Genomic DNA, 19,962 nt, shown 5'->3' on the forward strand with positions numbered 1-19,962 from the left:
TCCTCCCCCACCTGGCTTCAGAGCCGCACTCCAACACCGCGTCCTTTCAGACGCCCGCTCAGTCTCCCCAGGGTCCCTGGGAGTTTAGGACGCACATTCAATGCTGGGCCAATTGCTTCATCTGTACTTGTTTGCCCCTCTGCCTCCCAGGCAGAATTCAACTTCCTTAAAGGCCGGGAAGATTGGTCCCCTCTGTGTGTCCCCTGAGCCAGCACAGAGCCTGGCATGGAGCAGATGCTTAATGGATGGTATTTTGTCTTAAGATCTAGATTGGCCTAATGATAATAACTGTTATAAACTTTACCACTCATGAGGTCCACCATGGGAAACAGGAATAGCAAGCCAGTCACAGAGCTGAGAACAGAACCCACCCCTGGGAGAAGACCCTGAAGCCATGCCCAAGGGGCTGAACTGAGGGCAGGGGGTCCCAGTCCCCTAAGGGAGGACAGCAGATGATCTGAGGCCTGAGCCATGCAGCCACAGGCTTCTACATCTGGCGATAAGGCGTATCCCACTGTCATGGGGAAGTGCTGCCTTGCTTCGCTGTCTGCAACTCCCAGGGATGTAAACTGGACATCCATGTCCCCCTTCCTGGGAGGAAATCCTGCCAGTGTTCTCAGGGACATGGGACAGCAGGGCTTAGCTGGAGGAGGAAAGAGGGAGGGGGCCCCTTTGTCCCAACCTGAGGCAGGGTAGGGGCCAGCTCAAGAGAGCATTCCCTCTGGCCTGACCCCACAAGTCACAGCTGAGACTGCCACTTGGCTGGCAACTCAGCCAGTCCTCTATCCTTGAATGCTGCAGAGCTGGGACCTCTGCACAGTGCAATGCTTCCTAAACCCACTTTACTGCACAACTCATCTGACTCTCAAAATACTGTCGAGGGGCAGACAGAACTAGACTGACAGCTAGAACTGAGCTGACAGCTCCCTCTTTTCAGAATTGGAAAAAAAGATCCAGAGAGGTTAACAACTTTCCTAAGGTCACACAGCATGATAGAGGCAAAGCCCAGAATAGAAGCAAGGCTGAGATTTCAGTTATTATTTGGAGTTGCCAAGAAAGTATGTGCCGAAAAGCTTTCCTGGGACAGGAGGCAGGAGGTTGAGAGGGCTTTCTGTCCTTTCCAGGAATCCCACCCCTCTTCCTTCTGCAAGCACACAGGCTCTGTCTGGCTTCAAACCCAGAGAAATTCCATCTCTGCTCATTGGCTCACAGACACGGGAAGTGGCCCGTTCCCCACGGCTTTTTCCCTGGAGAATGAGTTCAATAAACAGAGCCCCTTTCTCATCTTCCTGCATAAATATTGCAGGAGACAGAAACAAACAGACCTCCTTTTGATCTACTGCTGGTTATTCAGAAATCAGGGCTCCTCTATCCCAAGCAGGGGCCACCCCGCCCAAGGAATTAGTGTCCACCAGGCCGTGAGAGATACAAGATAGCACCTTCCTGCCGGGGCTGCTCACCTGGGCTGGGGAACCTGGTGAGGGCTGGAGAACACAGCTTGGCTTGTACCAAAAGCGCTCCACCTACCCATCCACCCACTGCTTGCTGTTCCTTGAAATGGGAGGAAATGGTCTGCTGCATGTCTGCTATTCTTGGGATGCTTCAGTCACTGCTGCCCCTGGACCATACTGCAGGGGACACCAGGTTCCTGCAGACAGGCACCGCCTATGGGAAGAGGGCGCAGAGCCTTCCATGCCAGGTGAACCAGGGTTCTGGCTACAAACCTCAGCGACGTAGAGGGCCAATCCCCTGTAAGTCTCCCCCAACACCCCTTTTGTTTATTCATTCAGATGTTTACGGAGCACATTATTCTTGGATCCAGAACATTCAACAGCTCCCCATTGCTGACAGGATTCTGACTTCAGACCGTCACTTCCTGTGCCACCGAACCATGCCTCCTCGCTCAAGTCGTACTCCAGTTACCCTACTTCCTCCCTTTCCCCAAACAAGACCTTCCCTTTCTTAAGTGTATTTTGTCCTTTTGCCTTTTCTCCACTCCTCTTCTCTCATCCTTCTCAGGTCAGGATGGCTCCCACCTCCTCCGTGAAGACTTCCTTGACCTTCCCACCCCACAACGGTCCTCGCAGTGAGACCTTTGTGTGGTGCAATGTGTCCTACACCCACTTTGCTGGCTCACAGCAAACTCACATCACAGCTCACCTGCCTCTGAAAATACTATCAAGGGGCAGACAAACTGGACTGATAGCTCTTTTCAGAGTTAAAAACAAAACAAAACAAAAAAAAAACAGGCCAGGGGCGGTGGCTCACGCCTGTAATCCCAACACTTTGGGAGGCCGAGGCAGGTGGATCACCCGAGGTCAGGAGTTCCAGACCAGCCTGGCCAACATGGTGAAACCCCATCGCTACTAAAAATACAAGAAGTTAGCTGGGCATGATGGCATCCCAGCTACTTGGAGAGGCTGAGGCAGGGAGAATCACTTGAACCCGGGAGGTAGAGGTTGCAGTGAGCTGAGATGGCACCACTGTACTCCAGCCTGGGCCACAGAGCAAGACTCCATCTCAAAAAAAAAAAAAAACCCAGAGAGGGTTTTTCCCCTCCACCCTGAGCTCCCTTGTAGCTTTCTGCCACTGCTACCCAGGAATTGCTCTTGTGACACTCTCATGTTGTAAAGTCTTATTGTTCCAGCTCAGTCACAAATGCCCAGAGAAGGAGGCTCCAGACTGCATTTCAGCAAGTGTCTGAGGAGTAGGGCCACATCCAGGCCTGGCTGATCCCGAATGGAAGCTCAGCTTTTAAGAAATGTGAATGCCTGGACCCCACCTCTCAGAGATTCTGATTCTATTGTTCTGGGGGAAGGAGGACAGGAAGGACCAACTATTAAATTTGCAAGTCTCCTTTCTCAAACATTTTGAAGAATTTCAAGACAGCGACAAGAGAACATTAAACCAAATGTTGCACAAGTCACATGCCCATGGCTATGGTTTGCAAGTCTCTGCCAAAACTCATGTTGAAATGTAACTGCCAATGTAACAGTATTAAGACATGGAGCCTTGCCAGGCGCGGTGGCTCAAGTCTGTAATCCCAGCACTTTGGGAGGCCGAGGCGGGTGGATCACGAGGTCAAGAGATCGAGACCATCCTGGTCAACAAGGTGAAACCCCGTCTCTACTAAAAATACAAAAATTAGCTGGGCATGATGGTGCATGCCTGTAGTCCCAGCTACTCGGGAGGCTGAGGCCGGAGAATTGCTTGAACCCAGGAGGTGGAGGTTGCGGTGAGCCGAGATCGCGCCATTGCACTCCAGCCTGGGTAACAACAGCAAAACTCCGTCTCAAAAAAAAAAAAAAAAGACATGGAGCCTTTAAGAGGGGATTAGGTCATGAGAGCTCCACCCTCATGAATTAATTAATATGGTTATCCTGGGAGTGGGCTCCCGGATTTCCTCTCTCTGTCTCACACACTCACTTAAATGCAATGCCTCTGCCATGGGATGATCCTCACCGGATGCTGGTGCCATGCTCTTGGACTTCTCAGTCTCTAGAACCATGAGCCAAATAAGCCTTTTTTTTTTTTTTTTGAGATGGAGTCTCACTCTGTCACCCAGGCTGGAGTGCAATGGTGCAATCTCAGCTCCCTGCAACCTCTGCCTCCCAGGTTCAAGCGATTCTCTTGCCTCAGCCTCCTGAGTAGCTGGCATTACAGGCACGTACCACCTCACCCAGCTAATTTAATAAACTGTTCTTTATGAACTACCCAGTCTGTGGCATTCTGTTATGGCAGCAGAAAATGGACTAAAACACACATGAAGCTGGCCCTAGAGACAGGCATTTAAACCTCACCAGGTAATCTGCAGCCAGGGCTGAGAACCACCACCACGGTCCCCATGAGCACTGGAGGTTCTGTGCTTCTGAGCTCCCATGACAGTACACAGACCAGAACACTGGACATTCTATATACACTGTGCAGTACACAGACCAGAACACTGGACATTCTATATACACTGTGCAGTACACAGACCAGAGTCTCTGTCTCTGTATGCCTAGGCTGGCTGGAGCCCAAACAAATATTTATAGAGTGAATGAATATATGAATAGATGCTAAGAGGTGGGACTTGAACCAGAAGGCTGGGAAGAGTCTTTTTATCATTTATTTATTTTTATTTGAGATGTAAAATATACATAACATATCTACAGTGCACAAATCTGAGGTGTTCAGCTTGATGGACTTTTATGCATGTATGCATTCATGTAACCACCATCACTCCAGAAGTTTCACTCATACCCTATCTCAGGTAATACTCTTCCCCTATCCCCACTCCAGGTAACCACTAAAAAGTGGATAGAATTCCATCAGATGACGGCTCTCCCAATGAAATAGGCAGCATAAGCTCAGGTGGGGTATATCCAAGAGACATGAAAGATGCTGACTCAGAAAATTCCCTATATGTACAAAGGGCTGAATTTACACCCAGTATACGAAAATGAACACAGAGGTTGAGACTTCCTCCAAGAGGAAGCAAGCAAGCTGGCAGGACTCAAACTCTGGTCCTCAACCTCCAAGTCTCATGACTTGTCACAGCTCTTGGCAGTCTGGAGAGCACGTGTGGTTGGAGGACATGGCGCAGGAGACACACTGGCTGCAGGGTCTGGGGACACTGGAGAGGGAAGGGTGAAGCAGGGCCCAAGGCTGGGCAGCATCAGGGCATAAACTCACATACATAAGCTCACTTCTGCGCCCAGCCTCAAACCAGGGGAGGCAGTCCCCACCCAGAGGAGGAAGTGATCAACCCAAGATCACACAGTCTGGGAGGGCCAGAGCTAGGGTTTAGGCAGGAACTCCCAAAATCCCATTCCAGTGCTCTTCTCGCCATGCTATAACCACATTTTCCTAGAAGGAAACTTCTGGCCCTCTGTCCCCTCCTATGTTTTCAACCCTTAGATCCAACCATCTGGCAGCCCAGGCAGATGGGAAAGGCCCTTGCCGTGGAGTGGTCCAGGCCAGGACACCCTTCTTAGGGTAGAGTGTGGCAATGTGACACTCAGCTCTCAAGCACAGGGAGAGATCTTCAGGGAGTCTGGGCTGGGGGCTCAGAAACCCCCTCCCCACCTCATTGCACACAGGCTTTGAGAGCGTCCACTCACCTCTCTGCCTCTAGGGCAACGCAGGCTGCGGCAGAGCACCTATAAGTGTGAACGGGATCACATCACTCCTTTGCTTAATGCCCCTCTAAGGCTCCCGGCATCACCACAGAATGAAGCTCAAGCTCCTTGGCTTGGCATCCGAAGCTCCCCACGGCCCCTGCCTGCCTGTCCCGCCTTGTTTGAGCCACACGCAGAACCCCTCCCTTTCCAGCCCAGCAGCACCCACTGGTCCCTCCTAGAATAAGCCGAACGTGTTTCCCCTTCCATGCCTTTGTTCACACTGCCCGCTCAGCCTGGAACGCCTTTCCTGCCTCTTCATCTGTCCCTGCCTACTCATCCTGGAAGACTGAGGGAAGATCTCTCCTTCCAGAAAGCTTCCTTGGCCTCCCCAGCCCTGTCTCTCACAGCTTCACAATTCTGTGCACACGTCCCTGTCTTTGCCGTTCCACGCCTCCACCCATCAGCCTCCCTTCCCGGACATCCCTGCAGCCCTGTGTCCTGAGTGGCCTGTGTTCCCCCCAGACCAGGATCCCCCTAGGGAGAGAGACTGGTTCATCCCTGCACCCTCAGTGCCACTTAGAAGCTGGCACACAGGGGTCAGCAAATGTTTTTTGAATAAATCTCTGTCCTCACTTTATTTGCACAGGGGTAGCGGTGGGGAAGGCAGCCCTGCGCAGGAGAAGCAGGCAGTCAGGGTGGAGAGGAGCACAGAATAAGGCTGGCCGTCCTCCCCACTCCACGCTCGCTTCCCTGGCAAAACTGGCTCACTCACAGTAACCAGCTCTCCCTCCTGCCTCACTTGGCTCTCAGGAAGCCCTCCTGCACCTCATTAGTTACTTGAGTGTTTTGTTCCCAGCAGGCTGGGCCCGGTCAATGACAACCACTTAGGGCATTATGACCCCTCCCAAGGGGACTGTATTTTAAGAACACCTAAAAGACCCAAAGGAAGGGCGCACTACAGTGGGTTTGAGGTGGAGGGGGAGGACATTCTAACCAGCCGCCCCGCAGCACCCTCGGCCGTCCACCGCCACACCAGCTGGCCCGAAGCTCCCGCGTGTGCGTGGGGTGGTGCAGCCAGGGGCTACGGCCCAGTTTGCCCTTCTTGCTGTGAGGAGCAGGACATGCCATCCTCTCGGACGCTGTCTCCCCCTCTGAAAAGTGGGGAGGACAGCAGAGTTATGGGGGTACCTGAGAGAACAGAAGTGCAGGGCTGGGCATGGGGGGAGCCTCCGGAGAGCCTTGTTGTTCCATTGTCCCCGCTGCTTTTCAAAAGCAAAGGCCCCCGGAGTTTGTGGCTCCCAGGCTGCTCTTGCACTCTGGTCCTGGAAGGGGGGTAGTGGCGCAGGGGGACAGCTTTGTTTGTGGCTCCTGAGCACCCCCTCCCCTTCCCCCGACCCACTCTCCCTCCCTCCCTCCCTCCAAGCCAGAGTCCCAGGGAAATCTTGGCCAGGAGACTTCTCAAGCTGGTGATAAGGTCTGGCCAGAGGAAAGCTCTTAGCAACCCAGGCTCCCAACTCAGCGGCCCTTCTCATGGTTTCAGAGAAACAAAGGAGGGAAAGATTGCCGGCAGCCCAGTGTGCCAGGACGGCCAGCTTCCGGGAGGGAGAGTCGGGGGCCACGGGCCACTGTGGAGGCCGGGGGGGCAGCCAGGCACATAGGGTACACACTGCCAGGCCTGGGCAGCCGCAGCCTGATGGTTGAGCAGAAAGGGCTCCAAAGTTGTTCCCTCTGCCTCTGCCACTGCCACAACCAAGCCTCTGGTTAGGGCCTTCCTAGCTGGTCACTTGGGGAGCCAAGTCTCTCCAACCAGGTGCCCCCTCCCCTCTAGGTTAAGTTCTCAAAGTCTCCTTTCTGGAAACTTCTCCCACTCCCCACTTTCTTATCAGTCCTTGGCATGCCAACATCAGGCAACTACTAGAAGCCTAGAAAAAAACACAGATTTGAAAAACCTAACCTGAGTCTGCCAGTAATTTGGGGAAGACTCAGCCACATCTTCCCTATGCCTCCTTGGGAAAACTTTCTGGGGCTTCAATTTTCTCCTCTGCAAAATGGGGGTGTCTACGGTACATCTTTAGAGTCCCTTCTGGCTCTAGCAGTCCACAGATCTTAATAGTAGAGATTTTCCCTAAGCAGCAACAGGGAATGTTTTAGTCTTGCTCCAAATCCTGCCAAATCTTGTATGTCTATACCTGGTATTCCAAAAATCCACAACACATTCTTACTGGCATGCATAACCCTTTGATGAGTGCTGTGAAAGGTACTAAAAAGAATCAGACCTAATCTCCAGCTTCAGCAAGCTCACAAGTCAGGGAGCTAATCACGCTCTTAAGCTAATCAGCAAACAACATGGCACATTAGGCCTTTACCTGCTGGATGGTACCAGGGATCACGTGCTACAGGAGCTCCAAGGATTGAGAAGTTAATGTGGATCCAGACCCTGAAAAGGTCAGTTTAACAGAACAACAAAGGCCCTGAAACAGCCTCAATCCACAATAACTTGAGTTTGTTCCCAGATATTTTAATGACTAAGGCAGGAAGTCAGACTCACAGTCTCTAGAAGACAGATTCGTGATGAAAAAGTTAGCTGGTCACTCAGGTGTGCAAAAATCTCCTTTCCCAGAATTCTAGATTTCTAAGAATCCCAAATTTCCCCGTGCATTTCTGCAAACTGGTCTTTCACCTGGAGGTCGGCAGGGCAGGTATAACCTGCAACGTCATCAAGAGTTAAATAAAAATCTCAGGAATTAAACCCTCTGTTGCCTTCCACCAACACCTTTGTTTCCGTCAGCCGTTCCACGTCCTGGAAATTCCACCAGATTCCAGATTATAAAACCGTTAGTTCTGAAATCAAACTCAAGGTGTTTAAATGATTTGCTGCAAATGTCTCAAGCTAGCAGAGGCTATTCCTTTCCATGAACCTAAGGAAAAAGCAGGTCTGAGCCCTGGGAGCATCGGGATGTTATCTAGAGCAAAGATCAAGGTCATTTGACAGTGGGAACCTGGTCTCTCTGCCCAGGGACCCAGGTAGGTCTGTTCCCTCGCCTTCCACAGGGAGCTCTGATCTACAGAGAGCTAGGATGAAACAAATCAAGGTTTGGATGCTTTATTTGGCTCACTTTTCAAATGAAAGCAGGACACCACATTTTTATAGCCAGATTATTTGTCCCAAGCATATTAAAACAGCCAAAATAGACAGAACAGGAAGAGAGAAAAGCAACTTTTCATCTGCACCAAACTAGCCTGACAGAGTAAAAACAGATAGAGGCTGTTTGGAAGAGATGAACTTTTCTCTTCCACCCACAGAGTATGAATCAATTCTGAAATAAGGACTACAGCAGGGGAGAAGTGGGCTCGCTATTGGAAGGAACTGCCTAAATCTGAGGGTGAGGAAGAGGAAAGGAGGGGGCACAGATTAGACATCACAATAAACCATCTCCTGCCATGACATGCACAAAGCGCCTTATTTACATCTTTCCATGTTACTTACATATTACAGCACCCTACAGAGATAGTCTACTAACTCCATTTTCACAGAGGCTCAGAGACATCCAGGGACTAGCCCAAGGTCACACAGTAAGGAGCAGAGGCAAGAGCAAGGCCGGGGTCTTCTGCCTGCAGGTCCCATGCTCTGGACCACGTTTCAGGGTCATTCCCACCAGCCTGACAAAGTGGCAAGGCAGAAGTCCTGCGTGGCAGGCTGAGTCCCTGCCTGGCTGTGGGAACACTGTAAAAGTTACCTTCTTTACTTCCCTGGGCCTCCATTTCTGCAACCATACAAAGAGGGATAATACTAGCACAGACTTCATAGGCTGTCATGAAGCTTACATGAATTAATACATAAAACAGACATGTATATGCTTGGCATAAACTAAGCACTCTGGAAGGGTTAGCTGCTTCTATTACTATTGTGGTTGTTCTCATTAACTGTTGGTCCCTTGAAAGCAGGATTTTAACACCTGGTGAAAGCCTGGGAACTGCCAACTAGTAAATTAGTAATTTTTTCTTTTTTGTTGAGAAGAAGTGTTGCTCTTGTTGCCCAGGCTGGAGTGCAATGGCACGATCTCAGCTCACCACAACCTGCGCCTCCCAGGTTCAAGTCGTTCTCTTGCCTCAGCCTCACGAGTAGCTGGGATTACAGGCATGCGCTCGCCACCACGCCCAACTAATTTTTTGTATTTTTAGTAGAGATGGGGTTTCTCCAGGTTGGTCAGGCTGGTCGCAAACTCCCGACCTCAGGTGATCTGCCCGCCTTGGCCTCCCAAAGTGCTGGGATTACAGGCGTGAGCCACCATGCCCAGCCAGTATTTATTAAACTAATCTAAATTAAAATTAGGAATCATTCTTATATTCCTAAGAAGTGTAGAGTGCTATGCAGGCAGAGGGCTGGCCCAGATGACCTCAGACATCTCCAGAGTTAAATACTGATCATGGAGGCGTCCCAGGAATTAGCACGAGCACCAGCCGAGGGTGAGCCTCCACACACCACCACTCTGGGCAGCCAGAGCCTCCAGGGGTGGTAATATTTGTCTCATACAGGAGCCAGTAAGGGTAAGCCTGTGGCATGAACACCATGTAAAACATCCACCTTCTCTGCGCTCAGGCAGAGAAGACACCAAACTGCAGACCCTTAGGGTTTTAGAGATGGGGTCTCACTATGTTGTCCAGGCTGATCCTCCTGCCTCAGCCTCCTGAGTAGCTGAAACTACTAGTGTGAACTTTTAACACTTTAGAAAAAATGTGTGTGTGTGTATGTGCATGCGTGTACATATCTCCCTATAGTTTAAAGACCAAGGCCCAATGTAGATAGTAAGAAAGATTTAAAGACAAAAATGGTCATAACTGAGCCCACTAAAAATAGAAGGTGGAAATTTCCCTGCCAGAGCAAAGTTTCCTTTTAGAAAAATAAATGACTTCTCCCTCCTGCCTGAGAGCCAGAAGGGCCTCTGCCCTCCTTACACAGCCCAAGGAGGCTCCGTGAGGCAGGCGGCTGGGCCACTGAACTTGGCATTTCCACACCCACCTCGCCTGAGTAAGTTTTAGAAGCAGCCAGGGTCAGCCCACCCTCCCCATTAGCAAGCAGCAGGCAGGGGGAAGGAAAGAGGCCAGAGCTCGGAGTCCCAGGTCTGGACCAGCTCCATCCTGCCTCACTGGGCCACCTTTTACAGGTGACTTGGCCTCTCTGTGCCTGTGTCCTTATCTGTACAGCGAGGATGATAACAGTAATCTATGTTGTGATGTCGCTCTGAGGATTAAATGAGTGGATACTTGTACCATGCCCTCATCAACGCCCAGCATGCAGGAAGCGATCATGGTCCGTGGCTTTTGACTCCAGACATTTGCCGATTCATCCCCAGCCTGTCGCTCCCTCCTCAGCTCTCCTCCTTCCACCTCCTACTCATCCTTCATGATGCAACTTAAAGTCACTTCCTGATCCCTCTGACGAGGTCAGGCGGCCTGCTATTCCCAGAGTTCCCTGTACTGCCCATTTCATAAGCCCCAGGACACTCGTTAATTTTCTGTCTTCCTGAGGATAACAGCGAGCGCTAGATGCCAGGCATATGGTAAGTGCTTCACATGGGTCAGCTCACTTAGTCTTTATAACAATCCTTTTAAGTGCTACTGTCATCAATCCCAATTAACGGATGGGGAAACATGTTCAGAGAGGTGAGGCAACTTGCCCAAGAATACACAGCAAGTAAATGACAGACTGCCCTGTGTCTGACTTCAAAGGCAGCATCCCCAGCCAGCGACACCCCAAATCATCAGGGGCTATCTCAGGAAAAGGCTGCTTCTGGTAAGGGCTGCAGGCCTGGACCACGGACCGGCGTTCTCTGAACACGCTAGCCTCAGGGAAATAGAGAAGGTCGTTCTGCCACACCTTCTTCTGCGCTGGGCTGAATGCCCTGCCCAAGCAGCCCAATCCGATGTCAAACACCATGTATAGGACACCCTCCTCCCCCAGCACACTTCCCCTAATTATTTACAAGATTCCCAGCTCCAGTAAAGACCACAGGCAAATCTAAGCAGGACACAGCCATAGCATCACCCTCAAGGCAACCAGCCTTTGCCCTGCCCATCCTCAGTGGTAGGGCCACAGCCACAGCAGGCCACAGCCCACTGCATTGTAGGTGGGGGGCTGGGAGGGAGTGGAAGCAGAGTAGGATCATGCCCCAGGACTAGAGGCCTGGAAGTGAGATGAACGTGTTCTCTGGAGTCAGACAGCCCAGGTACAAATCCCTGCTCCCCACCCATTCAACCTGTGACCTTGAGAAATTCACCTCCTCTCACTAAGCCTCAATCTCCTCCTCTGGAAAATGGGATACATAATAGAATCTACCCCATGGTTGTACAGAGTAAATGCGATCATGCGTGCCCAATGCCTGCTTAATAACTGTTATTATCGTGATGATGGTGATTAATCTTCACGGTTGTGGACCATTATGTGATCAGATTGGAAAGGTTCTGGCTCAAAGCCAGAAGATCTGGGCATGCATCCCGCCTCTGGCCCACATTGGCTCTGGGACCAGGGTGCAGTCATCTCTCTACTTAGACACTCTGTTTATCCATCCCAAAATAGAGGGGACCCTCCCCACCACAGGAGAGCTGACGGGACTCAGGGCAGTCACCCACGTATGTATTCTGTACGAAGGACGGCCTGAGCGAACCTGGGAGCCTCCCATCGCTACATTAATTAATTGGAAGGAGAGTGCCAGCCAGAAACCAATTACAAAGTCCCTCTAGGGGCCTCTGCAGGGGCAAAAAAGGAGGGGTGAGGAAGGGCGGTGGTGGCTCCCCCCACTCCCCCCCCCCACTTGTGTCTCCTTAGCAGCTGGTCCTGTACTCCAGGCCCACAAAGGGGAGGCTCATTCTAAACAGCTTCTTTTCATGTGGAAGCCACTGGATCTGCATCTGTCCTTTCCTGGCAGGGCCTGCCCCATGCCAGCTGCTCTAAGCTCACCAGGCTGCAGGATGCCCCAGGCCCCTGGGCCTGAGTCTGCAGGGCCTACAGGGAAAGGAATGGGAACCCAACAGGGCTGATCAGGAAAAGAAGGAAGGAGACAGGGCCGGGCACAGAGGGAATTTGCACGCGTTCTCATCTCCTGGACCTCAGATAAGCTCTGTGGCCAGGCGTATTCAAATCAGCATCAGGGCTGCCCAGCTGCCAGGAGCCGAGACTCCACCAGCACTGGGCCTGGCCGAGGCCGTGTCTGCTCCAGCTGGCTGGCCTGGGAGAGAAGTGGAAAAACTTACTCCGTCCCTGAGATGCCAGGGCCTAATGCCGCCAGGACGTTGGTCCAGACAGTGTCCACACTCCCAACCAGCCAAACTCCAGTGTGTGCCAGCCTCACAGGGCTGGCCAGGGTGGGGTGATTCTGAGGGCCCTGGAGAGCCTCACATTTTCCCCAGCTTCCTCTAAGAGCTGCCACAGGTGTCAAGGTGGCAATGCCTGTGGGGAGGGGAACACAGGGCCTCTGGGACAGTCAGGAAGAAAGCACCTGACAGAGCTTTTCTGGAGACTGAGCTTCATGGCCCAGTGGGAGAGACAGTAAGGAAGGAAAGGGCCTGCGTTTATTAGGCGCTTACAGTACGCAGGCAAGACAGACCTCTCCTGGCTTGTGCCCACTGGACCTTGAGACTCCAAACTCAGGGCTCTGGCCTTTCCATGTTCTTCTCCTCTAAGGTCCTGGATCCCAGGGACTGTGGCTGATGCGTCTGTGTTCCTAATGCCTCACACGGGGCCTGGCCCGGAGTAGGTGCTCAGAGGGAGCTGGCTAAAGGAACGAATGACTGCTAGCCGCACACCTCCTAGCATGAGAATGCTGGCTCTCTGGAAGAAGGCCTGGAAGGGAGAGGAGGCAGAAAGGGTGTGTGGGCAGAACAGGCAGGACTCCCACTCACCTGCAAGTGTCTGGGAGCTGGATCTGTGCTGGGAGCCCCGCTTCCTCTTCACCAAGGCCCCCTGAGGTGCTGGCTCTCTCACTTCCTCTCCCGGGGAGATCCATCAAGACTGGAACAAGGTACTGGGATGTAGAATGTCTGGAGGTTCAAATATCTCCTGGGTACCTAGATTCCGCGCCAGGGAACTGGAGGCAGAGGGGCCTTGCAATCCCCCTCGGCATCTGACTGGAGGTAGAGCAAGTCTCCTCTGGACTTTGCTCCTCTGCCCCACATCCTGTCCCTCCTCCCATCCCCACAATGCTTTTTCCAACTAGCGTGTCCCCCAGAGGGAAATCCAGGCCCCAGCAGGACAGGCAGGGGCGAGGCAGTGGGGCAACTGGAGTAGGGCCAAAACATCTGTGCCTGCTCAGGCTGCCCCAGGACCCCTTCCCAGGGCAGCCAGATGGAAAGAGCACTGACCACGAATCAGGAGTACCCAGGTGCCAGCCACTCCATCCTCAAACTTGCTGAAAGACTTTGGGCAAGTCACGACTTCTGCTCCCAGGGTCTCCGTGCCCTCATGTCTCAAGGGAAAGGGTTGGGTGATTTGATTGCTCCAAAATCTTATTCTCCTACGGGTGACTCTGTAGGGGCCCTAGAGAAACATGATCTTTGGCAAAGGCAGGCCTGCTATTACCCGGGCAGAATAACATCATCCTCAGTCCTTTCACATTCAGTGGGAGCCACTGGCTCCTATCAGTAGGCTGTGCCCTGCAGGGGCTGGGGCAGGAGAGAGAAGGCTGCCCACAGAAAGAGAGGCCAGGGCATAGCTGATAGTGCTACTCATGGATCTGCTTAGCAGGGAGGAGGATGTTGACATCCAAGGTCTTCTCTTTTCCCACACTCCTTCCCCTAAGGCCTTCTGAGGTGCAGCAGGCCATTCTGCTGCTCAGGGTACCTGGACTGCTGACCCCGAGCCAGGCTCAGGAAGCTGAAAAGAATTCAGCTCACTAGCATCTAACTCAACAAGGCACACCTGCAAACTAGGGAGGCTGTTCGCTCTAAGCCACCTCTTCCCTTACCTAGAAGGCCTACCTCTGGTCACATCACAGCCAGCAGCCACTCCAAAGCACCTCTGAGCAGTACAAAGCAGGCTGCAAAGACCTACACTTCAGCTCCCAGGTTTTCTTATAGCCCATTAACTTGTACTTACACACAACTCTATTAATGTACTTTGTCCTCTGCTTTTCCAGGTGATAGAAACAGGTATTTAGAAGTGGAGCAGCGCTGCTAGCCTGGTCCATGACGGAGATGGAACAGAAAGAGAAAAGTATACAAAGTATACAAAGCAGTCAGAAGAGCTTAAAACATAAAATCAGCTGGAGCTACTAGTCTCGGGGAAAGCAGCCTTGGCGCCCTCGCCCCGAGCTGCCCTAGGAAGCACGCTGGACTAAGACAGAGGAGGCAGCGCCTTGACCTCCTGGGCATGTTCACAGCTCTGCATCAGAGCCTTCCCTCCGCTCTTCCCTTTTTCTGCCTTTCTTCTGTTTCTCATCCCATAAAGAAATTAAGGTAGCCTACCAAATTATACACAATAAAATAGAGTTTAAAACATAACCAGGAGCCATGTGCCATGGCTCATGCCTGTAATCCCAGCACTTTGGGAAGCCGAGGCGGGCGGATCACCTGAGGTTGGCAGTTCGAGACCAGCCTGAGCAACATGGAGAAACCCTGTCTCTACTAAAAATACAAAATTAGCCGGGCGTGGTGGCACATTCCTGAAATCCCAGCTACTTGGGATATTGAGGCAGGAGAATCGCTTGAACCCTGGAGGCAGAGGTTTCAGTGAGCCGAGATCGCACCATTGCACTCTAGCCTGAGCAACAAGAGCAAAACTCCATCTCAAAACAAACAAACACACAAACAAACATAACCAGGTAACCAGGAGAAATGCCATGGGGCTAGAAGGTCTCCAGGGCTCTATGTTGTTAAGGCCAGTTAGGGCAGGAGTCCTTCAGAAACCCACGGGCTTGCCTGCAGCTTCAGCAGCTGTGCCTCACAATTGAAGGGGGAAGGGAATGTATGAAAGAGAGGCGGAAAACGGAAAACAGGCTCACCTCGTCTACGGAAAGTCTACTGAAGACCTAGCAACTCCCCATCTGGTTTCCTCATCTCCACTTGCCAGGCCTCTCTGAGCTCCTGCAGTCCACACTAACCCTGGCCCAGAGGACTCTGCCCTCAGGGGACCTGACACAGGGCTAAGGCATTCGTCCAAGGGGCAGGAAGCTGGGACCCACCCATGACCCTCTGCCTGGAGGAGAAGCAGCAGAGAAGGCTGGAGCCCAAGATATTGCCCTGGGAGCTCACTCAAACTGATTCCCCTACCTACCGCTCCCAGTGTGTCAGCAGTGATCCCACCTCTCACACTGTGTTTAGGGTTCTGCTTCATAACAGACCACCCCCCAGAGAACAAAGAGTCTCCCAATATCCATCAAAGGTGGCTTTCTTGCCAGAACTGAAGCTGTACCCAGGCTCTAGAGGCCCTAGAGATCATAAGAACCAAGTCCCACATTTGACAGATGGAAAAGCAGAGGCCCAAGGATGGAACTGACTGACTGGTCTGAGGTCACACAGCCTGTTGGTGGCTGAGCTGGAACTAGGGGCCAGGCCTTTGGACTTCCAGAGCATGGTGGCTTTCCCTATGGTACCAGAGGAGCCAGCTTGTAGACAGCAAGTCAGTCCCCAGGGCCTCTCCTGCATGCCCCTGCTCCCTGTTTCCCACAGGGACACGCCGGTCTGTGAAGGGCCAGCAATGGGAGAGAAGATAGGGTTAAGGTGGGGATTTTATTTAATCCTCTGAGCTGGCTTAAGCCAGAGCCACATTCGTTAGAGCAGGAGGTGAGCGACACGGAGGGGTTTGTTGGGGGCTGGGTATGGAGGTGGAGGAGTGTTGAATAATCACTGGATACCAAGAAGCTAGGCCTCCCACTGGGCTTAACAGGGGAGCACCCACTTTCATGGACTCCCTGTCCCATCCCTGCTTCAATGTGTCAGGCCTCCAGGCAGTGCTCCTGTACCAAGGAAGTCCTCCAGTAGCCAGGATGCCCAAGAGTGCAGAGCAGTGCAAAGATCACTGGCCATAGGTTGAGACAGACCTGAGGGTACACCCCAGCTCTGCCACATACATGCTGTGTGACCTCAGACAAAGTCATTTCACCTCCCTGAGCCTCAGCTCCTTCCGCTGCTAAAGAGAACTGAACACACCTTCCTCGCAGGCCTCCGGGGAAGGAGGGCTGCAGGAGTTCATGTACATAAAGAGACACAGGGGAGGCGCCGAGTCAATCCTCATCGCTATTATTAAAACCTCACATCTTTTATCTCTCTAGCCGGGCCCATCCATTACTCCTGTCTCCCAGCCTGCTTGCATCTTTGACACGAACGACCTTCATGATGATAATCCATCGCAGCTGAACAGCATTTGTGTCACTTCAAAACACTAAGCATCGTACCCTCCGTGGCTCACAGCAACCCCTCCAGAAGTAGCCAGAGCTGAGGAAGCCCCTGCACCCTCAAGTTCATCTTCTCACAATGCTCCCAAGTCCCAGGGCCAATGGCAAAGTCTGGAGTTGGGCCCAAGAATCCTCACAAACATGCAGTCTTGGGGCAGATCTCATGAGGGCATGGGTAGGCCCTGATTTACCAGAAGGGGCCAGAACCACCCCACCTCCATCACTTGCACCCCAATCCTCCATCTGGCTCCTCTGCTGTGACCACAAGCAGTCCCACTTTGGCCTCCAGCTCCCCAGTTCTGAGACCCAGCTGGGCAGCTGAAATGGGTGGAGTCTGGCCCTTGCAGGGACAGCCAAGCCCAAGGCCACCTCCAGACTGTGAGCTCAGTACCCAGACAGATCCCTCTGCAGAGCGTGGGTTCACACCCTGAATTTTATTGGTTCTTCAACAGCCTGTCGCCACCCAGGACCCATATTATCACCCTCACAGCACACAAGAAGAAACTGAGACCCAAAGTGGACAGAGCTCATCCAGGGGATTTGAGATAACGCTGGGGACTGAACTCAGGTCTCCGTGGTCCCTTGACCCTGACACTTTCCACTGTCCCATCATCTTTCTTTCCTCTTAACTCTTTCCTCCCTACAACTGGGAAGTCCCTAAAGTCTCTCCAATAAACGTGGGCCCCCATGACAAGGCCCAACAATCGTCCTCCAATATGGGGGTCTGTCAAGATGCCCACCCTTGCTTCCCCTGTCACATTCCCTCCCCACATCTTTAAGCCAACCACCTGGACCTGTCCTGTCTCTGGTAGCGGCTCCCGGGACTGGGCAGCGTCTTCTGCACTGAGTGGCTTTGGAGTGGAGCCAGCGCTCCCGGCAAGGGCGGCAGAGCCCGGCAGGTGGGGTAGGGTTTCCCCTCCGCTGGCCTCCTTGGGGCAGCAGGCCCATCCCCACACCCACGGCTCAGCACCAGCTCCTGCCAGCGACTCTCCCCGCCGCGCGCTCCCCGGAGGGACACCGCCAGCCGCCCAGCCCAGCTCTCCAGGGGTTAAAAATGCAGCATCCCAAACAAGGGTTAAAAATGCAGTCCCGGGGTTGGGCCGGGTGCGGAGGGCTGTTGGCCAAACCGCCGAGGCTGCCAGAGCGGCATCCTCCCCCGGCCTCCGCAGTCCTTGCGGGCCGGAGTGACTGGAGCGGCTGGGGGAGCAAGAGAGGCGCGCGCCGCACCTTCCCGGCACCGGCGCCCCCTCCCCACACCCACACCCCCGCGCCCCCCGCAGCCCAGCCCGGGGGCTGCAGGCGCTGGCGGGTCCCGGGCGCGGCGGGCGAGCGAGCGGCGCTTACCTTTGTGACAGTCATGCAGAAACTCCGCGGCGGAGCGGGGGCGCGAGAGCGGCGTGCGGGGGCGGCGGCGGGAAGGGGGTCCGTCAGCTCCCGGTGCGCTCCCCGCGCCCCGCCGGCGGCTCGGCCGAGCCTGGGCGCTGCGCTCCGGGCGGGCAGCGCGCTGGGACCGCTCGTTGGCGCTCGCCCGCCGCTCGTCGCTGATGTCAGCCCCGAATGTGCATTTATAATAGATGAGCCTCCTTCGCCGCAGGAAGGCGAGGCAGGAAGAAAGGGAGAGAGGGAGAGGGCCCGGGCTGGGGGGCGGGGGGAGGAAGAGGGGCCGGGAACTCGCTACAAAGGAGGAGGCGGAGGGAGGAGGAGGAGGAGGAAGCGCAGCCCGCCCGCGGCCGAGCCCCGCGCCTCCCGCTCGATCGCCGGCCGCCGGGCACCGCCGCTCCCGGAGCCGGGACGGGCTCCCGGGCCCGCGGCCTTAACCCCTTGCGGCCTGCGGACGCCACGCGGCTGGGCGCGGCTGGCTCCCGGCACCTGCCCGCTAAGGGCGCGGGCGGCGCCCTCGGCTCTCGGGTGCCCCGCCGGCCCGGGGACGCTGGTGAAGTCACAGGCTGGACGGCCGCGGCGCCGCGCGGGCAGAGAAGGCGGCGGGGCTCGCCCCCTGGAGGCTCGCAAAGTGGGCCCGTGGGCGGTGAGTGTGGCGGGCGGGCTGGGAGGGGCGTGGCAGCCGCAAGCCCGGGAGCCCTGCCCGCACCCCAACCTCGCGCTGACCCCGGGCACAGGGTTGCCGGACGGATTTGTGTTAAGCGCGCGTTCCAGTCTAGTTCCTGCCGCGATGACTTGCCCGAAGGCCGCCTCAGTCAGTTTTACAGAGGAGGAAACTGACGACCAGAGGGGGATGGCAGTGGGAAGTGACTTGACCGGAGCACAGGACCTATGGCCCCGAGTCGTTCCTTCCGCCCTTTCCACTTCGCCGCCAGATCTCTAAGGGACCTCTTGTTATAGAAGCTGGCCTGCCCTAGGACTGTCTACACTACCACTGAGTGCCGCTCTACTCCTGGAGGGACAACATACGTGTGTCCCGTGTGTGGATCCAATCCTGACTAGGGGCACACTGTGACCTGGAGCTGCTGCGGGGATTTTAGGGACAATCACCTGAAGGTGACCTCGCCAGTCTTCAGAAAGGAGTCTCCCTCCCAAGTACCTGGACACAACGGGTTTTCGCAGATACAGAACGGCGGGAGGGTGAAGGGGAGGGGTTGGCAGAGGTGGAGGCAGAGGGGTCCTCCAGGCACGACAGCCTGGCAAGCCCAGAAGAGCTGGCTTCCTGCTTCACGGTAATTACCAGTGCACTTCACCAGGACAGCGATGGAAACGTCATATATGAGCACCTGCTCGGTAGAAAGTGCTGGGGGAAGAGAGAGGAGATGGGCCTGCCTTCCAGGAGACCAGGGTTTAAATTGGAGCAATCATAATAGAGTCACCAGCCTCTAGGAAGTGCTTTGTGGGTCCTCATGCTATTTTAACTACATTTTCTTGGGAACCCTAAATGCATCAGTGTGAGAAAGAATTACCATCCCCACTTTGCCAGTGAGTAAACAGATTTAGAGAAGGGAGGGGACCCACCCAAGAGCGCACACTGTCAGAGCGAGGACTTGAATGAAAGTCTACTTAAATCAAGGCTCAGCACTGTGCTTTGAACCTGTGAACTCCAGGGTCCATTCCTACGTGCTGCCTTATTTGAGTTTCACAGGTGTCTTAGGACGCAGGTAAGCAACTATTCATTCCCCAGAGGAGTTCCAGGGACTGAACTCTCTTGGGTAGCAGATGTGCCGCAGACCTCAGGCATCTCTGTGCCAAACCCTTCCTAAGGCATATTCCCACGGTGCTTGTCTGCCAGGAATGCTCTCTTATTCTTCTGCACTAACCCAATTGCACCTCACCTCTCAGGGCTCCATCTCCTTGCCACCTCTTCTGACAACATGGGCCCAATGACTCTCCCTGTTGCATTTAGTTCTGGTCTCATTTTCAAGAGCCTCTGAGCACAGGGTCATGCCTTCTCTCACTGTATACCTCTGGGCACATAGTAGGAGCTTAGCAAAGACTTAATGCCACTGAGAACAAATCAAGCAAAATAC

At 53.9% G+C, this 19,962-nt stretch overlaps 1 protein-coding gene across 3 annotated transcripts in view; it reads right to left on the bottom strand.

The window, feature by feature from the left end:
- The window catches only part of CORO2B (coronin 2B), a 164,831-nt gene that overhangs the window by 133,793 nt on the left and 11,076 nt on the right, over positions 1-19,962 (bottom strand). Inside the window, exon 1 of one of the 3 annotated variants that reach the window (XM_017513585.2) lies at positions 17,834-19,017. The exons of the other annotated variants lie outside the window; for them this stretch is intronic. Within the exon in view, the coding sequence (XP_017369074.1) occupies positions 17,834-17,848 (15 nt within the window). The 5' untranslated portion in view covers positions 17,849-19,017. Of the gene's footprint in view, positions 1-17,833; positions 19,018-19,962 lie in introns of those variants that run through there. 3 annotated transcript variants of the gene reach the window in all.

This window comes from Cebus imitator, unplaced genomic scaffold (assembly GCF_001604975.1).
Source record: "Cebus imitator isolate Cc_AM_T3 unplaced genomic scaffold, Cebus_imitator-1.0 Scaffold496, whole genome shotgun sequence".
NCBI lineage: Eukaryota > Metazoa > Chordata > Mammalia > Primates > Cebidae > Cebus > Cebus imitator.